The sequence below is a fragment of the Chinchilla lanigera genome, unplaced genomic scaffold (assembly GCF_000276665.1).
Source record: "Chinchilla lanigera isolate Chin_1 unplaced genomic scaffold, ChiLan1.0 scaffold00062, whole genome shotgun sequence".
Classification (NCBI taxonomy): Eukaryota; Metazoa; Chordata; class Mammalia; order Rodentia; family Chinchillidae; genus Chinchilla; species Chinchilla lanigera.
In genome coordinates, this window is record NW_004955463.1 from 412,965 (window position 1) to 434,717 (window position 21,753).

General features: G+C 33.8%; 1 protein-coding gene across 1 annotated transcript in view; it reads right to left on the bottom strand.

Annotated features, from left to right (window-relative positions):
* Positions 1–320: 320 nt before the first annotated feature.
* The window catches only part of Micu3 (mitochondrial calcium uptake family, member 3), a 98,306-nt gene continuing 76,873 nt past the window's right edge, over positions 321–21,753 (bottom strand). The window contains exons 10-16 of the mRNA XM_013521486.1: positions 21,515–21,610; positions 17,431–17,531; positions 16,717–16,888; positions 8,474–8,582; positions 5,711–5,868; positions 4,235–4,303; positions 321–2,611 (exon numbers count right to left, since the gene is read on the bottom strand). Of these exons, the coding sequence (XP_013376940.1) occupies positions 4,235–4,303; positions 5,711–5,868; positions 8,474–8,582; positions 16,717–16,888; positions 17,431–17,531; positions 21,515–21,610 (705 nt within the window). The 3' untranslated portion in view covers positions 321–2,611. The remainder of the gene's footprint in view (positions 2,612–4,234; positions 4,304–5,710; positions 5,869–8,473; positions 8,583–16,716; positions 16,889–17,430; positions 17,532–21,514; positions 21,611–21,753) is intronic.

Sequence of the window (21,753 nt, forward strand, 5' to 3'; positions counted from 1 at the left end):
TAAATCAGGCTAGTATAGTTTTGGTTTAATTATTTTAAGACATTTAAATAATCATTTTTGTGATTTTCTGAAAAAGTTTGTAGTACTAAGAGCTGTAGGTTTATAATACTGGAATTAAGTACCTCAAGAGGTTTTATGGTTTGGTGACTTACTTACCTCCAAAGATGCTGCCGAGATCAATTTCACAGGCATGTAGTACCTCAGAAGAGGCAACCCGAACAAGCGGAAGCTTGGGAATCCACAAAGATTTGTTAAATATGGAGGTGACATTTTTAGAAAGAGTCTACAGTTGTACACAGAAACATACTACAACGTTTTGTGATTCAAGGGTAGGTACATTTATTTTAAAATAATATAAAAATGTAAGACAGGTTGCTTTACAATTATAATTTATAATAAGAACAACTAATTGCAATTTTAGTGAAATAATTTCTTATTGGGAAATGATTCTCAGAAGTACCACAAATGATTTATCACATATCATATAGGGTTTTCTAAAAAGTATAATACTAAAGTTTTGTGTATAACTTAATCTTTTGAAGAATAGTGTGTAAAAGGAAATACCAAAAATAACAGCAGACATGTATTTAGTACATTATGTTCAAAGAATTCAAAAATATTTAAATTGATGTAAACAACAATCCAGTGAGATATTTTTACCTCCATTTTATAGGTGATAAATTTCAAGAGTGATATTATAAAGGGAGTCACTGTAATTTACTATTCTCTTTCCATTTAACTGATCAGAATGTTTTATTTATTCCTATTGTTATATTATGTTGCAGCCTTATATATAGATCCACTCACACTGATAAGTTAAAAAAAAACTGATTATGTACGTAGGGTGCTTTTCTTCCTTGGGAGATGGAATTCTAAAGGATTTTTATGAACGAATTCAATTTTAATCTATATTTACAAGATACTCTATGTATTTAAGATAATTTTATTTATGGTCCAAGACTCCTGCATTTTTCAATTATTTTTGATACAAAATAATATGGACAACACTGAATATAAAGTATAATAGAGCTGGACATGATAAATAATAAATGAATAAGTAAGCATCTTTACTCAGTTAATCAGTTGACTGAATCTTCAAAGCAGGTGAACTTCAATTATTATACTATGTGTGATTCTTAAACTTACAAATCTGTATTTCTACGTTGGTATAATAAATAATTCAGGTAAAGGAGGTAAAAGGTCTAACAAACACAAAGTCAATTCTGGTAACATTTTCATGGAAATAACATTACTTCTATAAATAAGATGATGCAAATCAATTTCACATTTATTAACATAAAAACAGTGTTTCCTATTTTCATATGCAAAAGCAATACAATAATTGGAGTGTACGTAACATCGTTAAATATGCCTTAAAAAAGAAGATAATTGAACTATATTCCACATGCGATATATAAACTTAAATTCATTGCACTATTTTTGTATAATATCCTTAAATAAACTACATATCTTTAAACAGATTTCTAGTAAGTACTATCAAATTATTTCTCCATTTGAAAAGATAATTTTGTATTTTTTTCAAAAGAAAGTTTTTATTTTCTCTTTTAAGACATATGGTTTTTGAAATAACAAGTTATATTTAAATTATTCATTATTACTGGCATCACTTTTGCATGTGGTCCTTCAGAAAGAAACAAAACATTAGCTTCTGCCTAAACATAATCCGTCTTTTAAACTATTTTTGATTATTAATTTATAACACTCATTTTGTCACCACAGACATGTATTAACAATATGGAATAAGTTACAGAGCTGTAGGATATTATTTTTACTAGCGTTACATGTATCACCTATAATCAGGAGCAGCGTCATGTTTACAATGACAGTGTCTACTATTACAACTGACCTGCTTCTAATTATCAATATATGACATTTATGTTTTTGAGAACTTTACATTTTAAGTTCATTATTCTATACATAAAGGGATACCAGACATTCTGTTGGCTTTGGTAAATGAGTAACAACAATAAAAACATTTCACAAGTCAAGCAATACATGTTACCTAAGTACTTTTAAAAGTTAAAAGTACAATGTAAACCATCATCATGTTACTTAGTACCTTAATTTCTACTTATTTTCCAAAAATTATTTCAATATACTTAAAAACCTGGCAAACAACACGGATTTACTAACAATTCTAAGGACCCTAAAATAAATAGGAAGTAATATTTATTTTCCAAATTAAGTTCACAGTTCAAAACCAGAGAAAATGTTTTGTTCATTTTAAGGTGATCTGCAGTCCATGAGTCATAAATTACTTTGAAATGCGGCAAAGTTCTAATAAATAAATAAAAATATTTAAAATACATTCTTATATAGTCACTGGAAGTATCTTTATACTTCGGAAAGGAATGAAAAAGTGCAGAGTTCAGTAAATCAAGGCCAAAGCTCAACTTTGTTATACATAAGATGGGTAGCAGAAGCATTTTATGTCTTTAAGAATTCTGTTCAAGAAAAATAGAAATTTCATAACTTTTCACTTTTTCCTTCATTTGCTACATGTTCTGATCTCAGACTTGCTTCCACTCTAAGAGAGTTTTGCTTCTATGTTTGTGAGATAATAGTTCTTTAAAGTTTGCTTTAGGAGTATCTGATTAAAACAAACAGAAAAATATGAAAGTAATTATGTTGGTTATAACTCAGAGGTGATGACACTAATCAAAATTCTTATGAAAATCATATGTAATTAGTAAAAATACCCCACATACAATATAAGAAACAAACACTTAAAGTAATCATATAACCTTTTCTTGACTTTGAAAGTGCAGTGTTTCATTAGAAATTTTCCTAATCTTCAGTCCTAGGTCTAGAAACAGTCACTTACATCTACAGTTGTACGCACTAATATGTAGAGCTAGTAGTGTCAGTATGATCAGTGTGATGTTACTACAAATTGGGAATGTTACTTACATAGATGTATAAATAGACTGGTCCTACTTTTTAAATATTTGGTTTGGGTTTTTACAGGGCCCACAAAAGTACTTAAAAGAGATATCAGGAAGACTTTTATTCTTTTGTTTGTTTAAATGAAACAGTTACAGCCATATAGAGGTGTGATAAATTCTGTGGAGGAGAAACCTATTAAACCATTTTAATATATTTTTCAAACTTGACTAAATAGCTCTATTTAAAAATTTTATTTCATTTTATTTTTTGAGATGGGGGCTTGCTTTGTAATTCAGGCTAGCCTTGAACTCATATAGCCCAGGCTGGCCTCAAACTGGTGGCAATCCTCCTGTCTCAGCCTCTTAAGCGCGAGGCTTACAGGTGTACACCATCAAGCCCAGCTAATTTTTAAGAAAAATATGCATTGGAATCCTGATGGAACCACTTATGAAATAATGATGAACCACTTATGAAATAATGCTACAGACATATATCAATGTTTCAAGGTTGAGGAAAGCAGCAGGCAATATACACAAGCTTTTATTTACAAATAAAGACAACTTCTGCCTTGAAAACCTAACTAAACAAAACCTACAATTGATCAGTTTTGTGGATTCAGCTGGCTTAAAAAAACAAACAAACAAACAAACAAACCCTGTGTTTTTAAGACTAGCAACAGGTTTTAGATATTCCTTTGGGTCAGTTCAAACAGAACAGATCTCCCAAATCTTCCTCATTATTCCAATCTCTGATAATAATGTAGTAAATAATAAATAAGATTGTTTGCCATTAGAAAAATAAAGCTTAATCCTTATTTGTGAGTTACTAGTTAGTTATTTAGGTGTTACTTGCTAACCCTTATTTTCAGTGATATTGAATGGGATAGCTATCTCCAAGAATTAAAGGAGATACTACACATAAAAACCACTTAGTGCACTGTCATCTAAAATAATTATTTAAACAATTGCAGAAGTTCAGGATCACGATCACCGAAAACAGTAACACTTACTCCTCAGGTGCTAATGATCTCACATTACACAAGCACAATTTGAATTTATTACACTTTATCTGCTTGGGTACAAAAGTGAAAGATACTTTAATGGCTTAAGAATTTAACTTTCAATTCTATTTCTTTCATATATTTTTCTCTCTTCTGTGGAACAGGGGATCAAACTGAGGACTTCACACACGCTGGGCATGTGCTCTACCACTTTAGCTACACGCCTGCCCTCTTTTTGGCTATTTTCTAAATATGTGACAGAAAAATAAATTACAACTCTTCTTTTATTGTTACTCAACAAATTTAGAAAGATAGAAGTTAACATACTTATCTGCTGTGAAGTTCTTTTTTCAGACAGGATTTGAAAGTAGGATACTTCTGGACTGTCTTGTAACCCTGTAGAACAGAGAATTAAAAATGTCCAAATGTACAGAGAGGCAAATAAAGCACAATTCATTTAAAGGTGGAATCTAAAAGGACGAACTTCAACAGGGTAGTACGGTGGTTACCAAAGGCTAGGAGAGCTGCGAGGAGTGGGAGGAAGCGGACCAAGGATTAGAACACTCCCACTAGATAGGACAAGTAAGTTTTTAAGGTCAGTTTCACGGAAAGGCAACTACAGTTAATAATTATGCATTATGTATTTTAAAACTGCTTTTAAAAACAGATTAAAAATTCTTACCACTTTTTTGTACGTATACTCTTCATACATTTTTATGTATGTGAGTGAATGAATATATTAATTAGCTTAATACAATCATTCTACAATGTATACATATATCAAAACATTTCATAATACCCATAAATATATACAATTTGTATTTGTCAAATTAAAAATTTAAAGTGTGCAAATGTAAATAAAATGCTATAGGGTCCAGTATGTAATAAATACTTAAAAATAAGCACACATATCACTTAAGAGAGAAATACAGTATTAAAGGCTTAAAGTATAGTTTATATTTATGTTTATCATCTGCCCTTTTCAATATTTGTGGCATTATCTGATTGTTATGGCAAAGAGCCACTAGATGGCGGTGAAGTACACAGCATCTTTACCAAGACAGCTTGGATTTGGTCATTAAGTCTTTAAAAACACACTACAGTGAGTCTTGATTTTTTTCTCAACATACATTTTTCTATTTTTAAATGCATAATACTTAGAAATATGCTTGCCAAAGGGAGAAGACTGAATATACTAGCTGTTAATTTGAATGAATTTTTTTTCTATTTGTGGCATATCCATCAATGTTAGATATTTAAAATTTTACTAAACATGCTATATTTCAAGCTTTATAGCGTGTCTCTTAGAAAATATCATTAAATTTCTAGTACTTACTTTTAGTATGTTAATAGAAAAAATAGTTCTACAGGCAAAAATGTTTTAAAATTTGTTTTCCTTATAAATCACAGTGAGCATGTGATAATTTAGGGAGTCTCAAGTTGCCTACAAGGAATGTTTTTCATAGAAAATGAGAAATAATATTATTTCCTTGCATATTAACAAGTCTGAAAAGTCAATATGGAAACTGGATTGTTCAAAAATATCTGGCAACTGGGCCAAAAATATGGACTATGAAAATAAATTATTAAAAGCAATTGATAAAATAAATTATTGTTTTTAAAACATTATTTTATCACCTCAAATTTTTTTTTGAAAGTAGAAAGGGCCTATGATTTCTCCTTCCTAATAAAGCACTTCATGTTTATATTCTTAAAAATTTGTATAAACTGTTTCTGAATGCGTGTTTTTTATAATCGGATTTTTAAAAGTACAGTAGTAGGCTGGAAATACATTAAGTTTACCCGGAATCCTCTATGGAGTCTGTCCTTCATAATTCCAATAAATTCTTTATAACTTAATTGGTCATCTTTGTCAACATCAAAAATCTTGAAGACAGTATTCACTAAATGTGGTGAAAGTTTGAGTCCAGTAGCTACATAGACAGCACGTTTAAATTCATCTAGATAAATATCACATAAAAAGAAAAAACATGCCATTAACTTTTTTAATACATGTTAATTATTAGGAAGAATGTTAAAGAAGTTGCTTTTTAAACATGGGTCATGATCTTATCTAGAACACATGACTTTTCATTACTCATGCTGCCTTTTAGGGATATTTTAAGATATTTTGTGTATTTAATGAAAAGAGCTAAAAGGAGCTGTGTTTTGGTTAATAATGCATTCATAATCAATGAATGCTTAATGAACATTATTCTCAGTGACAGGGAAAATATTCAGATAAGTAAGTTTTCAAGAAAAAGTCCTATGGATTATGAGACAATTGCTCAAATAACCACGACCCAGGGCCACCCAAAAATGTACCAACAGCGTGCTATGAGTATTTGAAGATGAGTGGTTACTTCTATTTGTAGTGTAGGTTACTTTGTGTTTTAGAAGGATTCTTCAGTGAGTTGTCTAAGAATCATTAGAAAGTAGCCAGTTGCTGGAATGGCACTTTGGTGGCTAATGCAACAGTGATTTAAAGAAGTAATAATCCAAATTTGCTAGAACTGGTAAAATAAAAGAAAGAGATGGATACATTCCTAGTACTGCACTTGCAAAAGCAACACCATTTTTTCTACTTCTAAGTTCCACAAAGTAAAGGAGCAACTTTCTATTCTGAACCAAGTAAGTGGATACTGATTTTTTTTTTAAAGCTTATCATAGTAATAAAGGCTGTTCTTTGAAGGTTTGCTTCTAGTAGTTTTGGTTTGAAAACACTAAAGTGGTTTGAGAAGACAGCATGTTGGAACATCTGGGCTATAGAAAGGATAAATACGATTTTTCTAGTTTCTCTTACTCAATGAATAAATAAATGAAGCCAGATAACAGATTTATTATCTATAGATGTTAGGGGAGTTTGTTTGTTTGTTTGTTTTGGTGCTAGGGGTTGAATCTAAGCTGCCTAAAACCTAAGTCTGTTCTCTGAGATTTAAACTTGAGAATCAACACATCATTTGACTATAGCAGAGACAGCTAAAATCACTTTAAAATACATTAAATCTCCTTATAGCATAAATTTTTTAAAAATTTTAAAGAAATAAAACACATTAGAAGCCATACAGAATTTCAAAAAAACCAAGATGATATGAATTCAACAATGGTTGTTATATTGCAAATTGTTGTTTTAAAGTAGTTGTTCAGATTACCAGATACAAAGATGGAAAATTGGTAAAAAAATTAAGCATTAACTGCTCTTTTCAATAAACCAACAGAAATTAGTAGTACAATTATCTTAGCTATCTTGTATGTGTGTATTTTTTCCCTTCCTTCCTTCTTTCTTTTCTCCTTTCCTTCATCCCAGTTATTCTTTCCTTTGAGCAGTTTCTTTCCCTTTCATGATATCTATTACACGTTTCAGAGTTTATTTACTCTTTCAGGTTCTTACACTAGGGAGACAGTATGATGTTTATACATGAGGGTCTGATTTATTTCACTTATGAGTATGGTCTCTAGGTGTACCCATTTACCTACAAAAGCCTCTAGGTTACCTTTTTTACAGCTGAGTAATACTCCATTGTATAAAAATATCACATCATTTTTATCCATTCCTTGGTTGATAGGTATTTGGGTTGTTTCCATGATTTAGCCATTACAAATTGCACTGCTACAAACATGGATGCATATGTATCACTTTGGTATGATGTTTTCAGTTCTTCTGGAAGAATACCCAGAAGAGGAATAGCCGGGTTGAATGGGACTAATCCTAGTTTTTGAGGAATCTCCACACTGATTTCCACAGTGGCTGTGCCAGTCTGATTCCCACCAACAGTGGAGTAGGGTTCCTTTTTCCCCACAGCCCCTCCTGCATTTGTTAATGGTTAATTTCTTGAGATAGCCATTCCTTCTGGGATGTGGTATAATCTCAGTGTTGTTTTAATTTTATAGCAGGAAGTTTTAAAAAGGCTATATGGCCATGAGGGGAAGAGATGGTAACTGTAGGCACAAAGTAGGAGAAAAATGACTTGGCTTGCCAGCCAACCCACAGAGAATAAGTGAGCCAGCTGGTTCTGAGGACAGAGGCATTCTGAATTCTGTGACAATTTTAGCTTTTTGTACATTATGCCAAATTATTATCCAATTTTATACATCATTCTCAAGAGTCAGTTGACGTAAGTAAGTTCATGGCTAGGAGGTGGCTCTGCTGACAATTTTTTAGTGTTTCATCCAACAAGTAAACAAACAGCATTCTGTGAGAATGTCCAGGCGACGGCTGATGAGGTCTCTCTAGGTAGACAGATGTCTCTAAGTGTTCACCAACAGCCATGAGGTTTCCTCTTTACTGAATTGTTTTTGTTTTTGTTTTTGTTTTTGTTTTTTTTTACAAACATCATCAGTTTTTCTTCATAATACAAAATTAAGAACAAAAATAAATTTAAAAATTTAGCACATTTTCCTAAATTTGCTAATTTTCTTTTAAGTGTCTGAACCTTTTCTCATTGAAGTATAAAGAAGACATTCAGGGAGTTGATGGGTGACACAACACATCTAATGAACTTGTTGTCAATGTTTGTAGAGACAGTGCAGAATTATGCTTTTAATTTTTGAAGTGTGATTACTTACCTTGTCCTATAGAACGGCTTGCAAAGTTATACATATTTAGGGCTATTGCAAAGTCTTCTAGGTTGTTCAGAAATTGGAAAAATGATCTAAATTCATCAAATGTGATGCCCTATTTTGGGAAAGTGAATGCAATTACAATTAGTGCTACCAAATCTACTGAGATCCATGTCTACACTTAAAAAAAAACAGATTAAGCATTTACAGTATATCTTGTGTGTAAATATTTCCAGGACTCATTCAGAAACCCTTTTCCTCAAATGGACTGTAAGATTCACTCAGACTTATATTTACTGGGCAGGGTTGCTACCATTACCATAAGAGATGAATATTTTCAAAACACTGTCATCAGCACAGAATTCCAAAAAAAATGCTATAGTAAAAATGAATAAAAAGTTCTGAAAATCCTCCAAGGCCCATTTTTTTTTAATCCCTGAAAATACAGGGGTTAAGGGAAAAAAGTTTTACTGACACATGTACTTCTTAAATTGGATTCTGGATTAGATCATTAACGTCTTTATGCTGACTATGCAAAATCAAAATGTGATTAAGCATTGACAGTAGTCTATTTGAACTTGTTCCTGTTATGATACTGCAGCCAAGACAGCAAGAGGAAGGGCAGAGCCTGTAAAGATTCAGCACTGGGAACCCAACACATGTGCTGGGGTAGATCATGCAAAGGGCCAGCAGGCAGAGCAGTCTCTTCTGGAATGTCATGTGCCTAAAATGCAACTACCATCACTGATACTACTTCAATTAAACATGAAAGCTATTTTAAGTAAGTTCAGTGTATCTCAGAGAAGAGAAAGTACACATATTGGGAAGTCATACCTATTCATTTGTCAGCTTACTATCTCAGATTGTATCTCAGAGGATACAAATTTTGACATGAGGAGCTGGGTTTGGTTAATGTGTTTTCCTCAACAAAATTAACATAAATGAGAGAAGAGCAGAGGATCAAGAGCTTAGGTTTATTCCAGACTTAAAATGAGTAAAAGAGAAACCTCAGAGGGTTTCACATATGCTGTTCACTGGTTAAATGATTTATTAGCAAAATACCCCAATTTTGGTATACTTTGTTTCCACTTCAATTTTACTTGCAACATGAGACTCTCACTGTCTTTTGATCTTTACATTTTTCTATTCTCTTTTTCTTATATTTGTTCTGGTCACTGTAATCCTGGATTCTGCTGTGTGGCCTGATCGCACCTCCCATGATTTCTACAGTGCTGTTACAATCAGCCAGATAGACTGCACCAGGAGGATCTGTTTTTATGGGGAGAGCTTGTTGCTAGGGAAACCGATCACTGCTCTGGTTCTGTAGCTTTATACTGTGACCAGCTGCCACAGCAACAGTCTCTCTCAGGATAACAAGTTATTACTACGACAAATAAGAAATAGGGATACTGCTAAGCAAAAGGTAAACAAAGACCAATACTTTTGAAAAGAATGAACTTCAGAACAAATCGAAGGATGACAAACCTTAATGTTCAACAACTGAACGTTTAAATTTTCAAAATATAGTTCCAAATGTCTGCAAAGACAAGTCAAATTCAAAACCACACAGGAATCCTATGTAGATTATATACCTAATGTTTGAAACTATGGAATTGTAAGACAAAAAGTAGGCTATTTATTTTGAAGGGCATAATTTAAAGCAATCACCCTTTAGTAGTGAGAGACAGACAATCTGGAGGCAGAACAGAGATAAGGGTTGTTACTTTTTTTTGTCCCACCCTCATTTCCACACTTACACTGTAATAACTCACTGGGACTCGAATGGAGTGTATTCTCTTAGAGGTAAAATGAAAAACAGCTAACATGCTAACAACAAATCAGCTGTAAGAACTGAAAAAAATTAAACCATCAAAAGTACATACAATGAAAGTGCAGAAAGAAATCCAAATGTCTATGGTCGGTTGATTTTTCAATAGGGTGATTAATACCATTCACTTTGGAAACAACAAATGGTGCTGGGACAACTGGATATCCATATGCAAAAGACAGAATCAAACCTTTACTCCATACAATTTCAAAAATTACTCAAAAATTGATCAAAGACCTACATTGAATTACTGAAACTATAAAATCTTTCAAAAGAAAACCAGAGACAAAATTTTGGGACCTATAACTTGACAATGGTTTCTTAAATATGATCCTAAAAACACAAGATACAAAGGAAAAAGTAGATAAATTAGATTTTATCAAAATTAAAAACTTGTAGGCATCAAAGGATACTATCAAGAAAGTGAAAAGTCAACCCACCACAGAATGGGAGAGATAACTTACACATCCAAATATCTCTATTGTAATGATATATAAGAATTCTCACAGATCAATACCAAAAACACAAAAAAACTCAACTTAGAAAATAAGCAAAGGAAACACTTATCCAAAAAGGATATATAAATGGCCAACAAATACATGCAAAAATGCTGAACACAATTAATTGTTGAAGAAATGCAAATCAAAACCACAATGACATACCACTTCAAACCTACTAAAATGAGTATATGAAAATGTCGGACAGGGGATATAGCTCAGCGGCAGAAGAGACTGCCTGGCAAGCGCAAGGTCCTGAGTTCGACTTCTGTTACCAAAAAAAAAGAAAATGTCAGACACTAACAACTGCTCATGAAGATGCACAGAAATTAGAAACTTCACACATTGCTAAGGGATTGTAGAAATGGCATAGCCATAATAGTTAGCTGACAAACAGATGCAACTGCCCAAGTGTGCACTTTCTTTCTCTAACATAGTTGAAGTACGTAAGCCCGAGTGACTGTTAGAAGCACAGAAAGAGAATGGGGGACTGCCACCATGGAAACAGCAGAGTGTGCTACTTAAAGAATCAGTCCTTCCACAGAAACAAGCACAAGCTGGGAAAGAATGAGAAAACTCACTTCTATCTTTGAATTCTGGAAAGTAATTCAAAATTACAGCAAGCAGGGGACTGGACAATGAAGAAAAGGGTGGCTGAACTTCACTGATCGAGTACTGGAGATGGTAGGTGACATTCCTGGTGTAGCCTGCGGGTGTTTAGGGGCTCACATACACCTTGTTCTCAAAATACTGTGGTGTGTGATTTGACTCCTGAGGGACCAGCAGAGGCTGACTTTTGTTTTGCATCCTCCTCTTGCACTGGAGCAGCTCACCTGGTGATACCAGCATCTGTCAAAAGATTTCAAGACATACATACTCCATACCTACCCGGGACAAGGGATGCAAGATACGATAAGGGGCAGACAATACTCAAAAGCCTGCAGTGGAGGAAGCTGATAATAATGGTTAATAGAGCAACAGAGGCTCAAAGGGCCATTTTATATTCCTGGGAAACTGGAGTACAATGCGCACATGTAAGAACTGGACATACACTTCGAAAAGACCCAAGGAGACCCTCGGCTACAACCTCTGGCAGGTTTGTGAGCTTTGTGCAGCAGGAGGTAAACCTTACAGAAAGGTTTCAGGCAGTCTGGTTTAGTGTTCAAGGAGTCCTCTAATTCACAGGCAAGCTGCACAGACTAGGGGAATACTGTTGTTTTTCTCTTTGACTGCAGGTAGGTTTTTAAGGAAATCTATCAGTTCACTGTTTGGCCACAAAGACAACCAAACAGACTTTGATGACTACATAGAACAAGGAATATAGCCTTTACAAAATAGTTTGGAAAAGTCACAAAAGAAATGGACAACTGCAGAGGGAGAAAATTATTTCTAGAGTTACCAGACTGTAATATTCAAAATGTCCACTGTTTAATAAAAAATTACAAGGCATGCAAGAAAAATAAGGGCCATCTGCAGGGAAAAAATAAATTGGCAGAATGACTCTTCAGGAATTCTAGACATTGGATTGATTGGACAAAGACTTTAAGTCAACTGTCTTAAATGTATTCACAAGAGCTAAAGGAAATCACAAAGAACAAAAAAAAAATAAGAAAATGATGATCAAAATAAGAATATCAATAAAGAGAAACTATAAGAGCAAACCAAACAAAAAATATGGAGATGCAAAGTCTAACAGCTGACCTAAAAACGTCACCACAGAGGTTCATCAACAGTTCTCAATAGGTAGAATAAGGGATCAGTGAAATCGAAGAAGGACAATTTAAATTATGCAATTTGAGCAGTAGAAAGAAAAGCATAAAGAAAAGTGAACGAAGTCGAAGGGACCTGGGGATGTCATCAAGTGTATCAACCTATGCTGGAATGAGACTGAAAGAAGGAAAGAGAAAAAGATGCGCAGGAAAGATACTGAAGAAACAGTGGTTGGAGAGTTCCCAAATTTGATGAATGACACGCATCTACACACTGAAGAAGCCGAATGAACTCTAAGGAGGATAAATTCACAGAGACCCACACAAAGACACATTATTATCAAGTTACTGAAAGCCAAACACAAAAAGATAATCTTATAAATAGCAAGAGAGAAATGAGTCCTGATATGTAAACAACTGTCAATAAAATTAACAGGTGATTTCTCATCAAAACCATGAAGGCTAGAAGGGAGTGGAATATACTTCAAGTGCTGAAATAAATAAACCCATCAATCAAGAACTGTGTATTTGGCAAAACAATCTTTAAAAAATGAAGAGGAAATTAAGACATTCCTAGATAAACAAAAGCTAGAAGAGCTTATCACTCACACACCTGCCCTTAACCACCTCCCTCCTAAAAATGTATGAGGAAGTCCTTGAGACTGAAAATAAAGGAAACAGTAATTTGTAGCCAAATGAAGGAACAAAGACTATAGTTAAAGTAACTATGTGAGTACCACTAGCATGGCTATAATAGTGATAATAAGAAAACACGGATAATAATGTATCACACAGCAGTTCCACTTCCAGGTGTACACAGAAAAGAACGGAACAGTGGTACTCAAAAAATCCATGCACACATATAATCTTCACAACACTATTCACATAGCTAAAAGGCAGAAATAGCTCAAAGGATGAATGAATAAACAATTATATATACATATAATGCAGTATTAGTTAGCCAAGCAAGAATGAAGTACTGATACATGCTATGATGTAGATGAACCTCAAAATCACTGTTAAAGACATTGAAGGATTCATACATTTGTATGAATCTATTTAAACTGAGTATCTACATAGGTAAATCCACAGAGACAGAAGGCAGAGTGATGGCTATATGGGGATGGAGGAAAAGGACATGGAACGGACCTGCTGAATGTCACAAGGCTTTACTTTGGCATAATTAAAGTATTTTGGAAGTGAAAGAGGAAGAATGGAGTTACCATTAAATGAAAGTGGGAAGATGGTATGTGGAACAGATTTTGCAAACAGTAAGCCTAACTTATCTCCTGGATCAACAAATGGAAATGCCAAGTGGGCAGTATGACGTAAGAGGTAGAAATTTAAGACACAATCGTGAAGTCTGTACACTCCTGACTACTAATCTGTAGTCCTGATTGCACTCTAAAGGCTACATGTACATGTTCAATTACTTAATATTTTCACTTAGGTAATCTAAGTAGGAAGAATAACCTTAGCCTGTCCACAGTTAAACTTCTGATTGTCTCTTAATCCCAAATCTGTTTTCTTAGTTAGCTCCATAAATGCTACCATTGTTATACCATGTGATGAAGGCCAAAACCTAATAATTCTTCTTGATTTTTCTTTTTCTTTCACATTGAAGTATAATCCAAGAACAAGTTCTATCAGCTCTGTTTTAAATGGTCCAATATTTCACTCCATTTCCCTACTTTTATCTTGGTCCAAACCATGCTTATCTCTTACTTGGAATCCTAACAAGAGAATCTTTTTTCTTTCTTTCAAATCTAGGCCAAGTAAAGTTTGTTATCATATAGCAGCCAAGATGGGCATGTGAAACATCAATCAGATTACATGTGGTACATGAATTATGTCACAGCTGAGTATCACAGCAGTCACTGAATACCTGTTGGATGGAGAATGAATGAATGGCATGCCTATGCTTAAACAAGGCTTGTAAACTTTTCCTGCAAAGGACTAGAGAGTAAGTATTTTCACTCTCGCTGCCTAGGTGGTCTTCGCTGAAACTACTCAATTTTACTATTATGGTGCAAAAGTACCTGCAGACAAGGCATTAAGTGAATGAGCACGGCTATGTTCTAATCAGACTTTACATACAAAAAGGCAGGTGGTGGCAGTCGCAGCAGGGGCTAACAACTCATTACTCTGAGTAATGCAAAGGTAACAGCAGCAATATGTTCACCATTGTTACTCTATTGTTTTGAAATTTTGTTTTATTCTTTTTTCACTTGAAAATAAAATTTGAATTTTGTAACAGCTTTCTATCACTCTTAGTGTCACTACTAGTATTAAAAAAAAAATTTAAACTCCATTATATTAGTCTCCAGGGTCCTTTAAGACCTAACTCATATCTCTCTCTCCTTCTTACTACTTTCCTGTTTACTTATTAAATGCTTCTTGGTATTGTCTCATCTAAACCAATCTTTTTTACCCCTCCCTAGACCTTTGCAGTTTGCTGTTATCTATGCCTGAAATGCTCTTCTTCCAGGTCTCTGCATAGCTTACTTCTCACGGACTCTCCTTATGCCCCACCTCCTCACTGCCAGTCTACCTGCTTTCCCAGTCCCCATGGTTCCCAGTCCCTTTCACAACATTATCATTATTTATTTTTGTTTACTTGTTTATCAGTATTATTTTAACCCTTTACTAAGACATTGCTTATTGCATTGCTTTCTCCTTAATGGTGAGACCAAGCTCCTAAGTAGATGATAAGTATGTGTTAGATAAGTGACTGAAAAATGAGAGTATTTTAGAAATACAAAATGCTATTCAAATAGTAGTATTGTTTTGTCTAATGGAGATAAAAATATGAGAGGTGGAAGAAAAGGAAAGACATGTAGGGTATGATAGCTATATCACTGTCTTAGAAAGTCCTGGATTTGAATGCTTGGATAAATATCGCAGTACATGAAAATCTTAGTTTCCCTTTTTCCAAAAGAAAAGATGTACTGTACTAATAAAAATATTAAAAATTAGAAAAATGCTATAAAGCAGTATAAAAAAGGAACAATGTCAGCATCTGCAAATTTATTGTGAGAAGTGATGAGGTAATCCAGAAAAAAAATACCAGTGAGAACCAATGTTAGCCCTAAAATTTCCATGTCTGTTGTAATAATTTTTAGTACTTTTATCAACTAGAAATTTTTAGAAGCTGAATTTAGTTTAAAAATACTTAATTTGAAATAATTTTAGGTAAAAAAATTAGCTATAAAATCATATAATGAGCTCCTATAAACTCTTCATTCTTGGAATTTGACCTTCTGAGTTACGGATTTTAATGTTTCCATTTAATAAGAGAAAAAACAGATTCAAGGTCCTACAAAACAGTCTAACACCTTGAGTGCTGCAATTTCCAATATTTATTTTTAGGAGTTGTTGTTGAGTTGCAAGTAAAACACGTAAAAGTCAGCTGGTTAACAGATAATGTATTCTAATGGCCAAATGCATCAAGTGCTTTTTTTTCCATTCCTTCGAGGACTTAAGAGAACTGTTAACACTGTCTCAATGTATCCATTCTAAACAAAGTCAAACTTTTTGCAATGTTTTACTTGGACAGATTAACCTGATCCTCCTGTAAACACAAACAGAAGGCAATATATCCAAAACATCCCCATGCTTACAGGGTACTTGTGACACCAGTTCCATTTGGTTGCAATGGTGCATTCAAATACCACTAGGTAATGCAACTCTCAGAAGTGCTGACAACACATTTTGTTACTAAACAAACAGACAACCAGTTGTCTAGGTTCTTAACCATTCATGCCATCTAAACTCTTTGAAAGCCTCACTTCAGCTTCTGATAAGATCACTCACTCATCAATGGTAGTCTTCAAATGACCTTCTAAAAGGTGTTATAGAAGTGAACAGAGTGTGACAGAAATAATGTCAATATAAACTGTTTTTTGAGGTGATGCTCATACACTAGCCAAAGCTATAAATCAGGAGAATTCTCTTGAAAAGTAATGTTCTTAATTTGAATAAAATAATTGATAATAGTCATAAGTGTTTTCAGCATACACGGGTATCTACTCAGAACTTAAAGTTAATTTAAAAAAATTTAAACAGAGCACTAAGGACACAAGGAAAAAGTAAAATGCATATGGAATATCTTAATTTACAAAGAAGCAAGAGAACTAACAACAGGGAAAGCTATTTATAGACCTACAAAAACACAAAATAATGGACATTACAAAATAAACATGAAGGATCAGATACCTTCTCCTCAGGTATACTGTAACGCACATTTTCTAAAAATACTGATGTATTTTCCACATTTGTATATCGTAAAAGAATATGAGCAAAATCTTCCTCACTGATAGTATTCATTCCATTAGAGTAGGAAAGGAATTCTATTTCTAAAACTTCTGTTTGGAGGTTATCCATGAATCTAGGAAGAAAGTAAAATAAAGAACGAACAAAATAAATAACCAGATATTCACTGTCCTAGAAAAGGTTACATGACATTGATTTAATTTTATGATGACACAAGCTTCATGAAATTTCTCTGAATAATGAGAAAGCAAAGAGCACAAGTTATGAGAAGCTCTTCCACTCAATGACTATGGCATTTCAGGCAAGCAACTTAGCCTTTCAGGGCTTGAGTTTCCCTTCTGTGAAGTGGGACTAATAATGTAGCTTGCAGAGTAATGATGTTTGTTGCTATTACTATGGCTTACTCAGATTAAGGAACTGGCCTTTCTTGTGAATATATAACACCTAATAATCCAGACAGATATTTTTATCATTCATTAATTACATGTTAGAACTACTGACAGAGCCCCTAGTAGGCACTCATAAAAATGCATATTTATCATACAAAGTATCATTAGTTAAGATGAAAGTAGCAAAGTGCTATCAGTGTACTAGATTATCTCTAAAGACCCTTCTGATTTTAGCATACTAATAGTTCTTAGTAAAAATCAAGCTCACCTATAAAAATCTTCAAAGTTGAGCTCAGCTTTTCCTTTCTTTCCAAAAAAGTGGACAAGAAGTGTAGTATCTGATACTAAACTTGTGATGTCATCAGCACGCTTAAAAAAATCCCACAAATTAAGTTAGTTGCAATAAAATAACAGATATCCAATATCCCTCGAACAATTTTATCAACATATAAATATCAAAACACAATGGTATTAACATTAGAGTGAAAAGCACATGCTAACCTTATAAACGAAATTATCATTAAAATGAAGTTCACATTTTCAAAACAGAAATTTGAACAAAACTGATGTTTTTCCTGAAAAAATGTTAAAGACACGGTGATATTTTGAGAAATTTTCACCTTCAAATTATGTATGAACATGGTAAATTATTTAAAGTAGTTTAAGTCCTCTAATAATCATCTAAATGTACTGTTTTTATTAAATAATTTAATTTGGATTTTGCTAATAAACCTAAAAAAATCTATTTCTTTTAGGATATTCAAAAGAGGTAAATTCCTCAGGTGCACTGACTATATGAAGCCGACATAAGAATGACCAAAAGCTTCATAAAACAGCTTCTTTCCACCAGGATACTTTCCTTTTAGAAAAGGTGTTCACTTCACAAACAAGTGGTAGTCTGGTGAGCAAAGGTCAAGAGTCAGATTCCTGGCACTGAGTGCTGACCCTTCTCATTAATTAAGTGAAAAGAATGTTATCTTTAAGAATAATAATAGTATGTATGCATGAGACAGCACATGTACATTTTTAGTACTGTGACTAGCATACTCATATTGTAAATGTTCAAGCAATGTTAGCTAAAGCAGGTGTGGTGGCACATGCTTATAATCCTAGCACTCTAGGAAGCTGAGGCAGAAAGATCCCAAATTTGAGCCCAACCTGGGTAACTTATTGAGATCTTATTTCAAAATAAAAAGTATGAAAAAGGATGGGGATGTAGCTAGTGAGAAGACCCTAGTTCGATTCCAGCACAGGGAGAAAAGAAAAAAAAAGTCAGCTACTATTTTGGTCAAGTTAATGTTTCAAGAAGTTGAAGACTAGATGACAAAAGGCAGTAAAGTTGAAATGTTGTAAAAAAGGTATTTTTTGCATGGTACACTCTTTTTTGTTATTGAAATATATGCTATAAAGGTCTGAGAAAATGCCTTAACATGAGAGGGTCTGGGAACATCAAAAGTTAGCAAATTCAGAATATATAATTAGGCAATGTTTTCTCCAGTGTTGTTATATTCTTTACCTCAAAACAGAGAAGACTAAAAGGAGAGAGCTGGTTTTATGTAGTGACCTCATTTAGAAGCTCTTATGCCCACTGAGCAGAGCAGAACTTCACGTAGTCTTTCAGCACCCAAATCTTATTAGACTCAGGTTGCACGTATCCAGGTAATCCAGAACCACAGAGGCACAGGTAACAGTTTGGCATTAGAGGAAAAAAATCAGAAAATGGAAATGGAGAAAACTCTTTTCCCAGTTAGTGAAACAGAGCACTGCATGGAGTCATTGAAAATGACACCAATGACCTCAGAATCAGTGTTATATAACCTAACTTACAAGAGAGTTGAGATAAAAATAGAGACCTTATCCCCTCAATTCTTTGGTAAGATAAAATTAATCCAGGTGTTTTCATAAAAATGTGAGAAAAAGCCACAAAGGGAACCTGTGGGCCACTTACATGAAAAGCTATTATCTAATTTTATTTTGACTAAAAATTACTTTAGGCTGGGGGCTTACATAGCTCTGTGTAGGGTATGCTTACCATGCCTGAGGCCCTGGAATTAATCCCCAGCACAATACATACATACATGCATACCGAAAATCATTTAAATGATTTCCAAAACAATGAAACAAAATGCAAATTTGTCCAACTATTAAAGTTTTAAAACCATCTTTCAATACATTTTTACTGATTACCATGTAATGACTTAAACTCTCTCCAAGGGATAGAAAAAACCTTCAGAAACTTAATTTAATGGGATGCTTGAATATTTCATTGAAACATTAAATACAATGAGAGTGTAAAGCAAATAAAAAATTTAAATTTGAGCTGTAGTGTTCAAAACAGTGGTACAGACAGACTACTCAACAGTTGCACAATATGCTTATCATGTATTCTGACTTTATTACATATGACTTTGGTTAAAAAGTGCTATCAGTTGTGACATGCAAATTTTCATTGTATGATTTTATAATAATTGGAAAGACATGGTTTTCCTATAATTAAAAATATTTATAGTTGGAAACACTTGAATAAGAATATGAAAGGGCAATATCCAATCTACCTATAGCATTTAAAGAGAACTGCTTCATCTCAAATTACATATGTAACAAAGAAATGCAAATTTATACATAAAAAATTAAAACAATTATACATTAAATTGAACAAAGATAGATTTCCAAGCTTTTTTGGAATGAAGTTGAATCCTGAAATATTAATACTATAACCTATACTATGTTATACTGGTATCTGTAATAACCTATAAGGAATTAAAATTACTTGTGATTCAAGTATAGTTAATTTTCATTATTATTCTGTGCCAACTAATTATTTTATTTTGGAACACAATACAAATTTTGTTTAGTTTCTTTTTCTCTTTTTCTATCTTTTATCAGATTTACTTCCTGCGGGCTGGGGATTTAGCTCAGGGGAACAGCGCCTGCCTGGCAAGCACACAGTCATGAGTTCGATTCCCGGTACTGGATAAAAACAAACAGATCTACTTCCTTACATTTGAGTCCATTCAGTAATTAATTCAGCACCTTGTGGTCACAGTGTGGACTGATAACAGCCACTGGTATACCAGCAAACTGGTATGCCAGAAAAATAAAAAACTGGCTGATCTGTAGTGCTTGCTTCTGTGGTGATACTGGTTCTATCGTGTCTACCTTCAAGGGACCACAGGGAGTCACAGAATGTTGAGCTGGGAAGAGATGTGCAAAACTGGCTCTGAGAAATGGTAAAAGGTAGTTCCAGTCTAACCATAATAGAACCATAAAATCTTTCCAAAGATATTACATAAATCATCACCTGAGTATACAAGACATGAATGGTCTTTTAATAGGAAGCCTCCCAAGATTTTAATTAACTTCAAAATCTAATGAGCAAATTTTGTCTCTGGGAATTTATAGCCAAGTTAGATGGGACACAGGAAGGGCCAGTGTTTGGGAGGTGAGCACTAGTAAGGAAAGAGACAGCAGTGACATTACTGTTCATTTGAGGTTGAGCAGAAGGCCACAACTGGCTTGCAGGGACTCACAAGGATCGTGTTCCCAGTTGCTCTTATTTTAATGCACAGACTGCTGTGTGCCCACCTATGATACTTTTAATTATGAACATTTTAGTTTTAACTACAAAAATTCTTATTAGGAAACATAAAACAGTATTTGATCTATAAGGTACAGCCCATCCATTAAAATTAACATCCTTATTGACTGTGGCCAAAAAAGACTGGCATAGCAGAAGCAGTCCACTGAGTGCAGCAATGAGGTGTACGTCCATATCAAATCAAAAACAATAATGAAACAAAAATAGGGTCATCCGCCTTTTATTTTACCCTGCACTGGCAATCTTAAAATAATATTCCTCCATCTTTTGACCGGCTGTTCTACCAGAACCCTCCTCCCCAACCTCATTTCTCTGCCTTTGTGAGCTACTACTGCTACTACTGGAAAATTTAATTGTTTAAATTTAACATGAGTCAACTTTTACCAAATGAAACATCTTAGTATTTCAAGTCACACTGTAGACTGTAAGTGTAAAAGATTCAGTGAGGCCATACCACTATAATTTTCAAAATCTGAGAAAGTGATCCTTAATTAAGATATAACATTGTTTCCTTTGAACAAAAATTGTGTTTTCTACAGCAAAGAAGCTCATGGAACACAGATTATCAAAAGTGGTCTGCAGCCCGTGCTCAGCCAGCATCTTCTGATACACAGTTTAAATATGGTGACTATCATTTTACTGAAGAAAACAGAAAACATAGCACACTTTTTATTTCATCCTTGTGACTCTAAGAATGAGGACTGATGGACAAAATGGCAAACAGCACGAGGACCCTGCGGAGGGTTAGCTGTACCTCTGCGAGGTCCGCAAAGAGCGCTTGGCTTGTGTTCCGCCTCAGTGTGTCCCAATAGCTTCTGGAGACAAGTTCCTCAGCATCTGTTTTAAGGACCTAGAGAAGTTTTAAGAAACACAACTGAAATCTAGAGGATGGCCATAAAGAGTGACAATTTAGACACTTTACATCTCTTTTAACCAAGCTTAAAAGAAAACACATTAGCATATCTTTTTGTTTCCTGCTGCACACAACAGTAT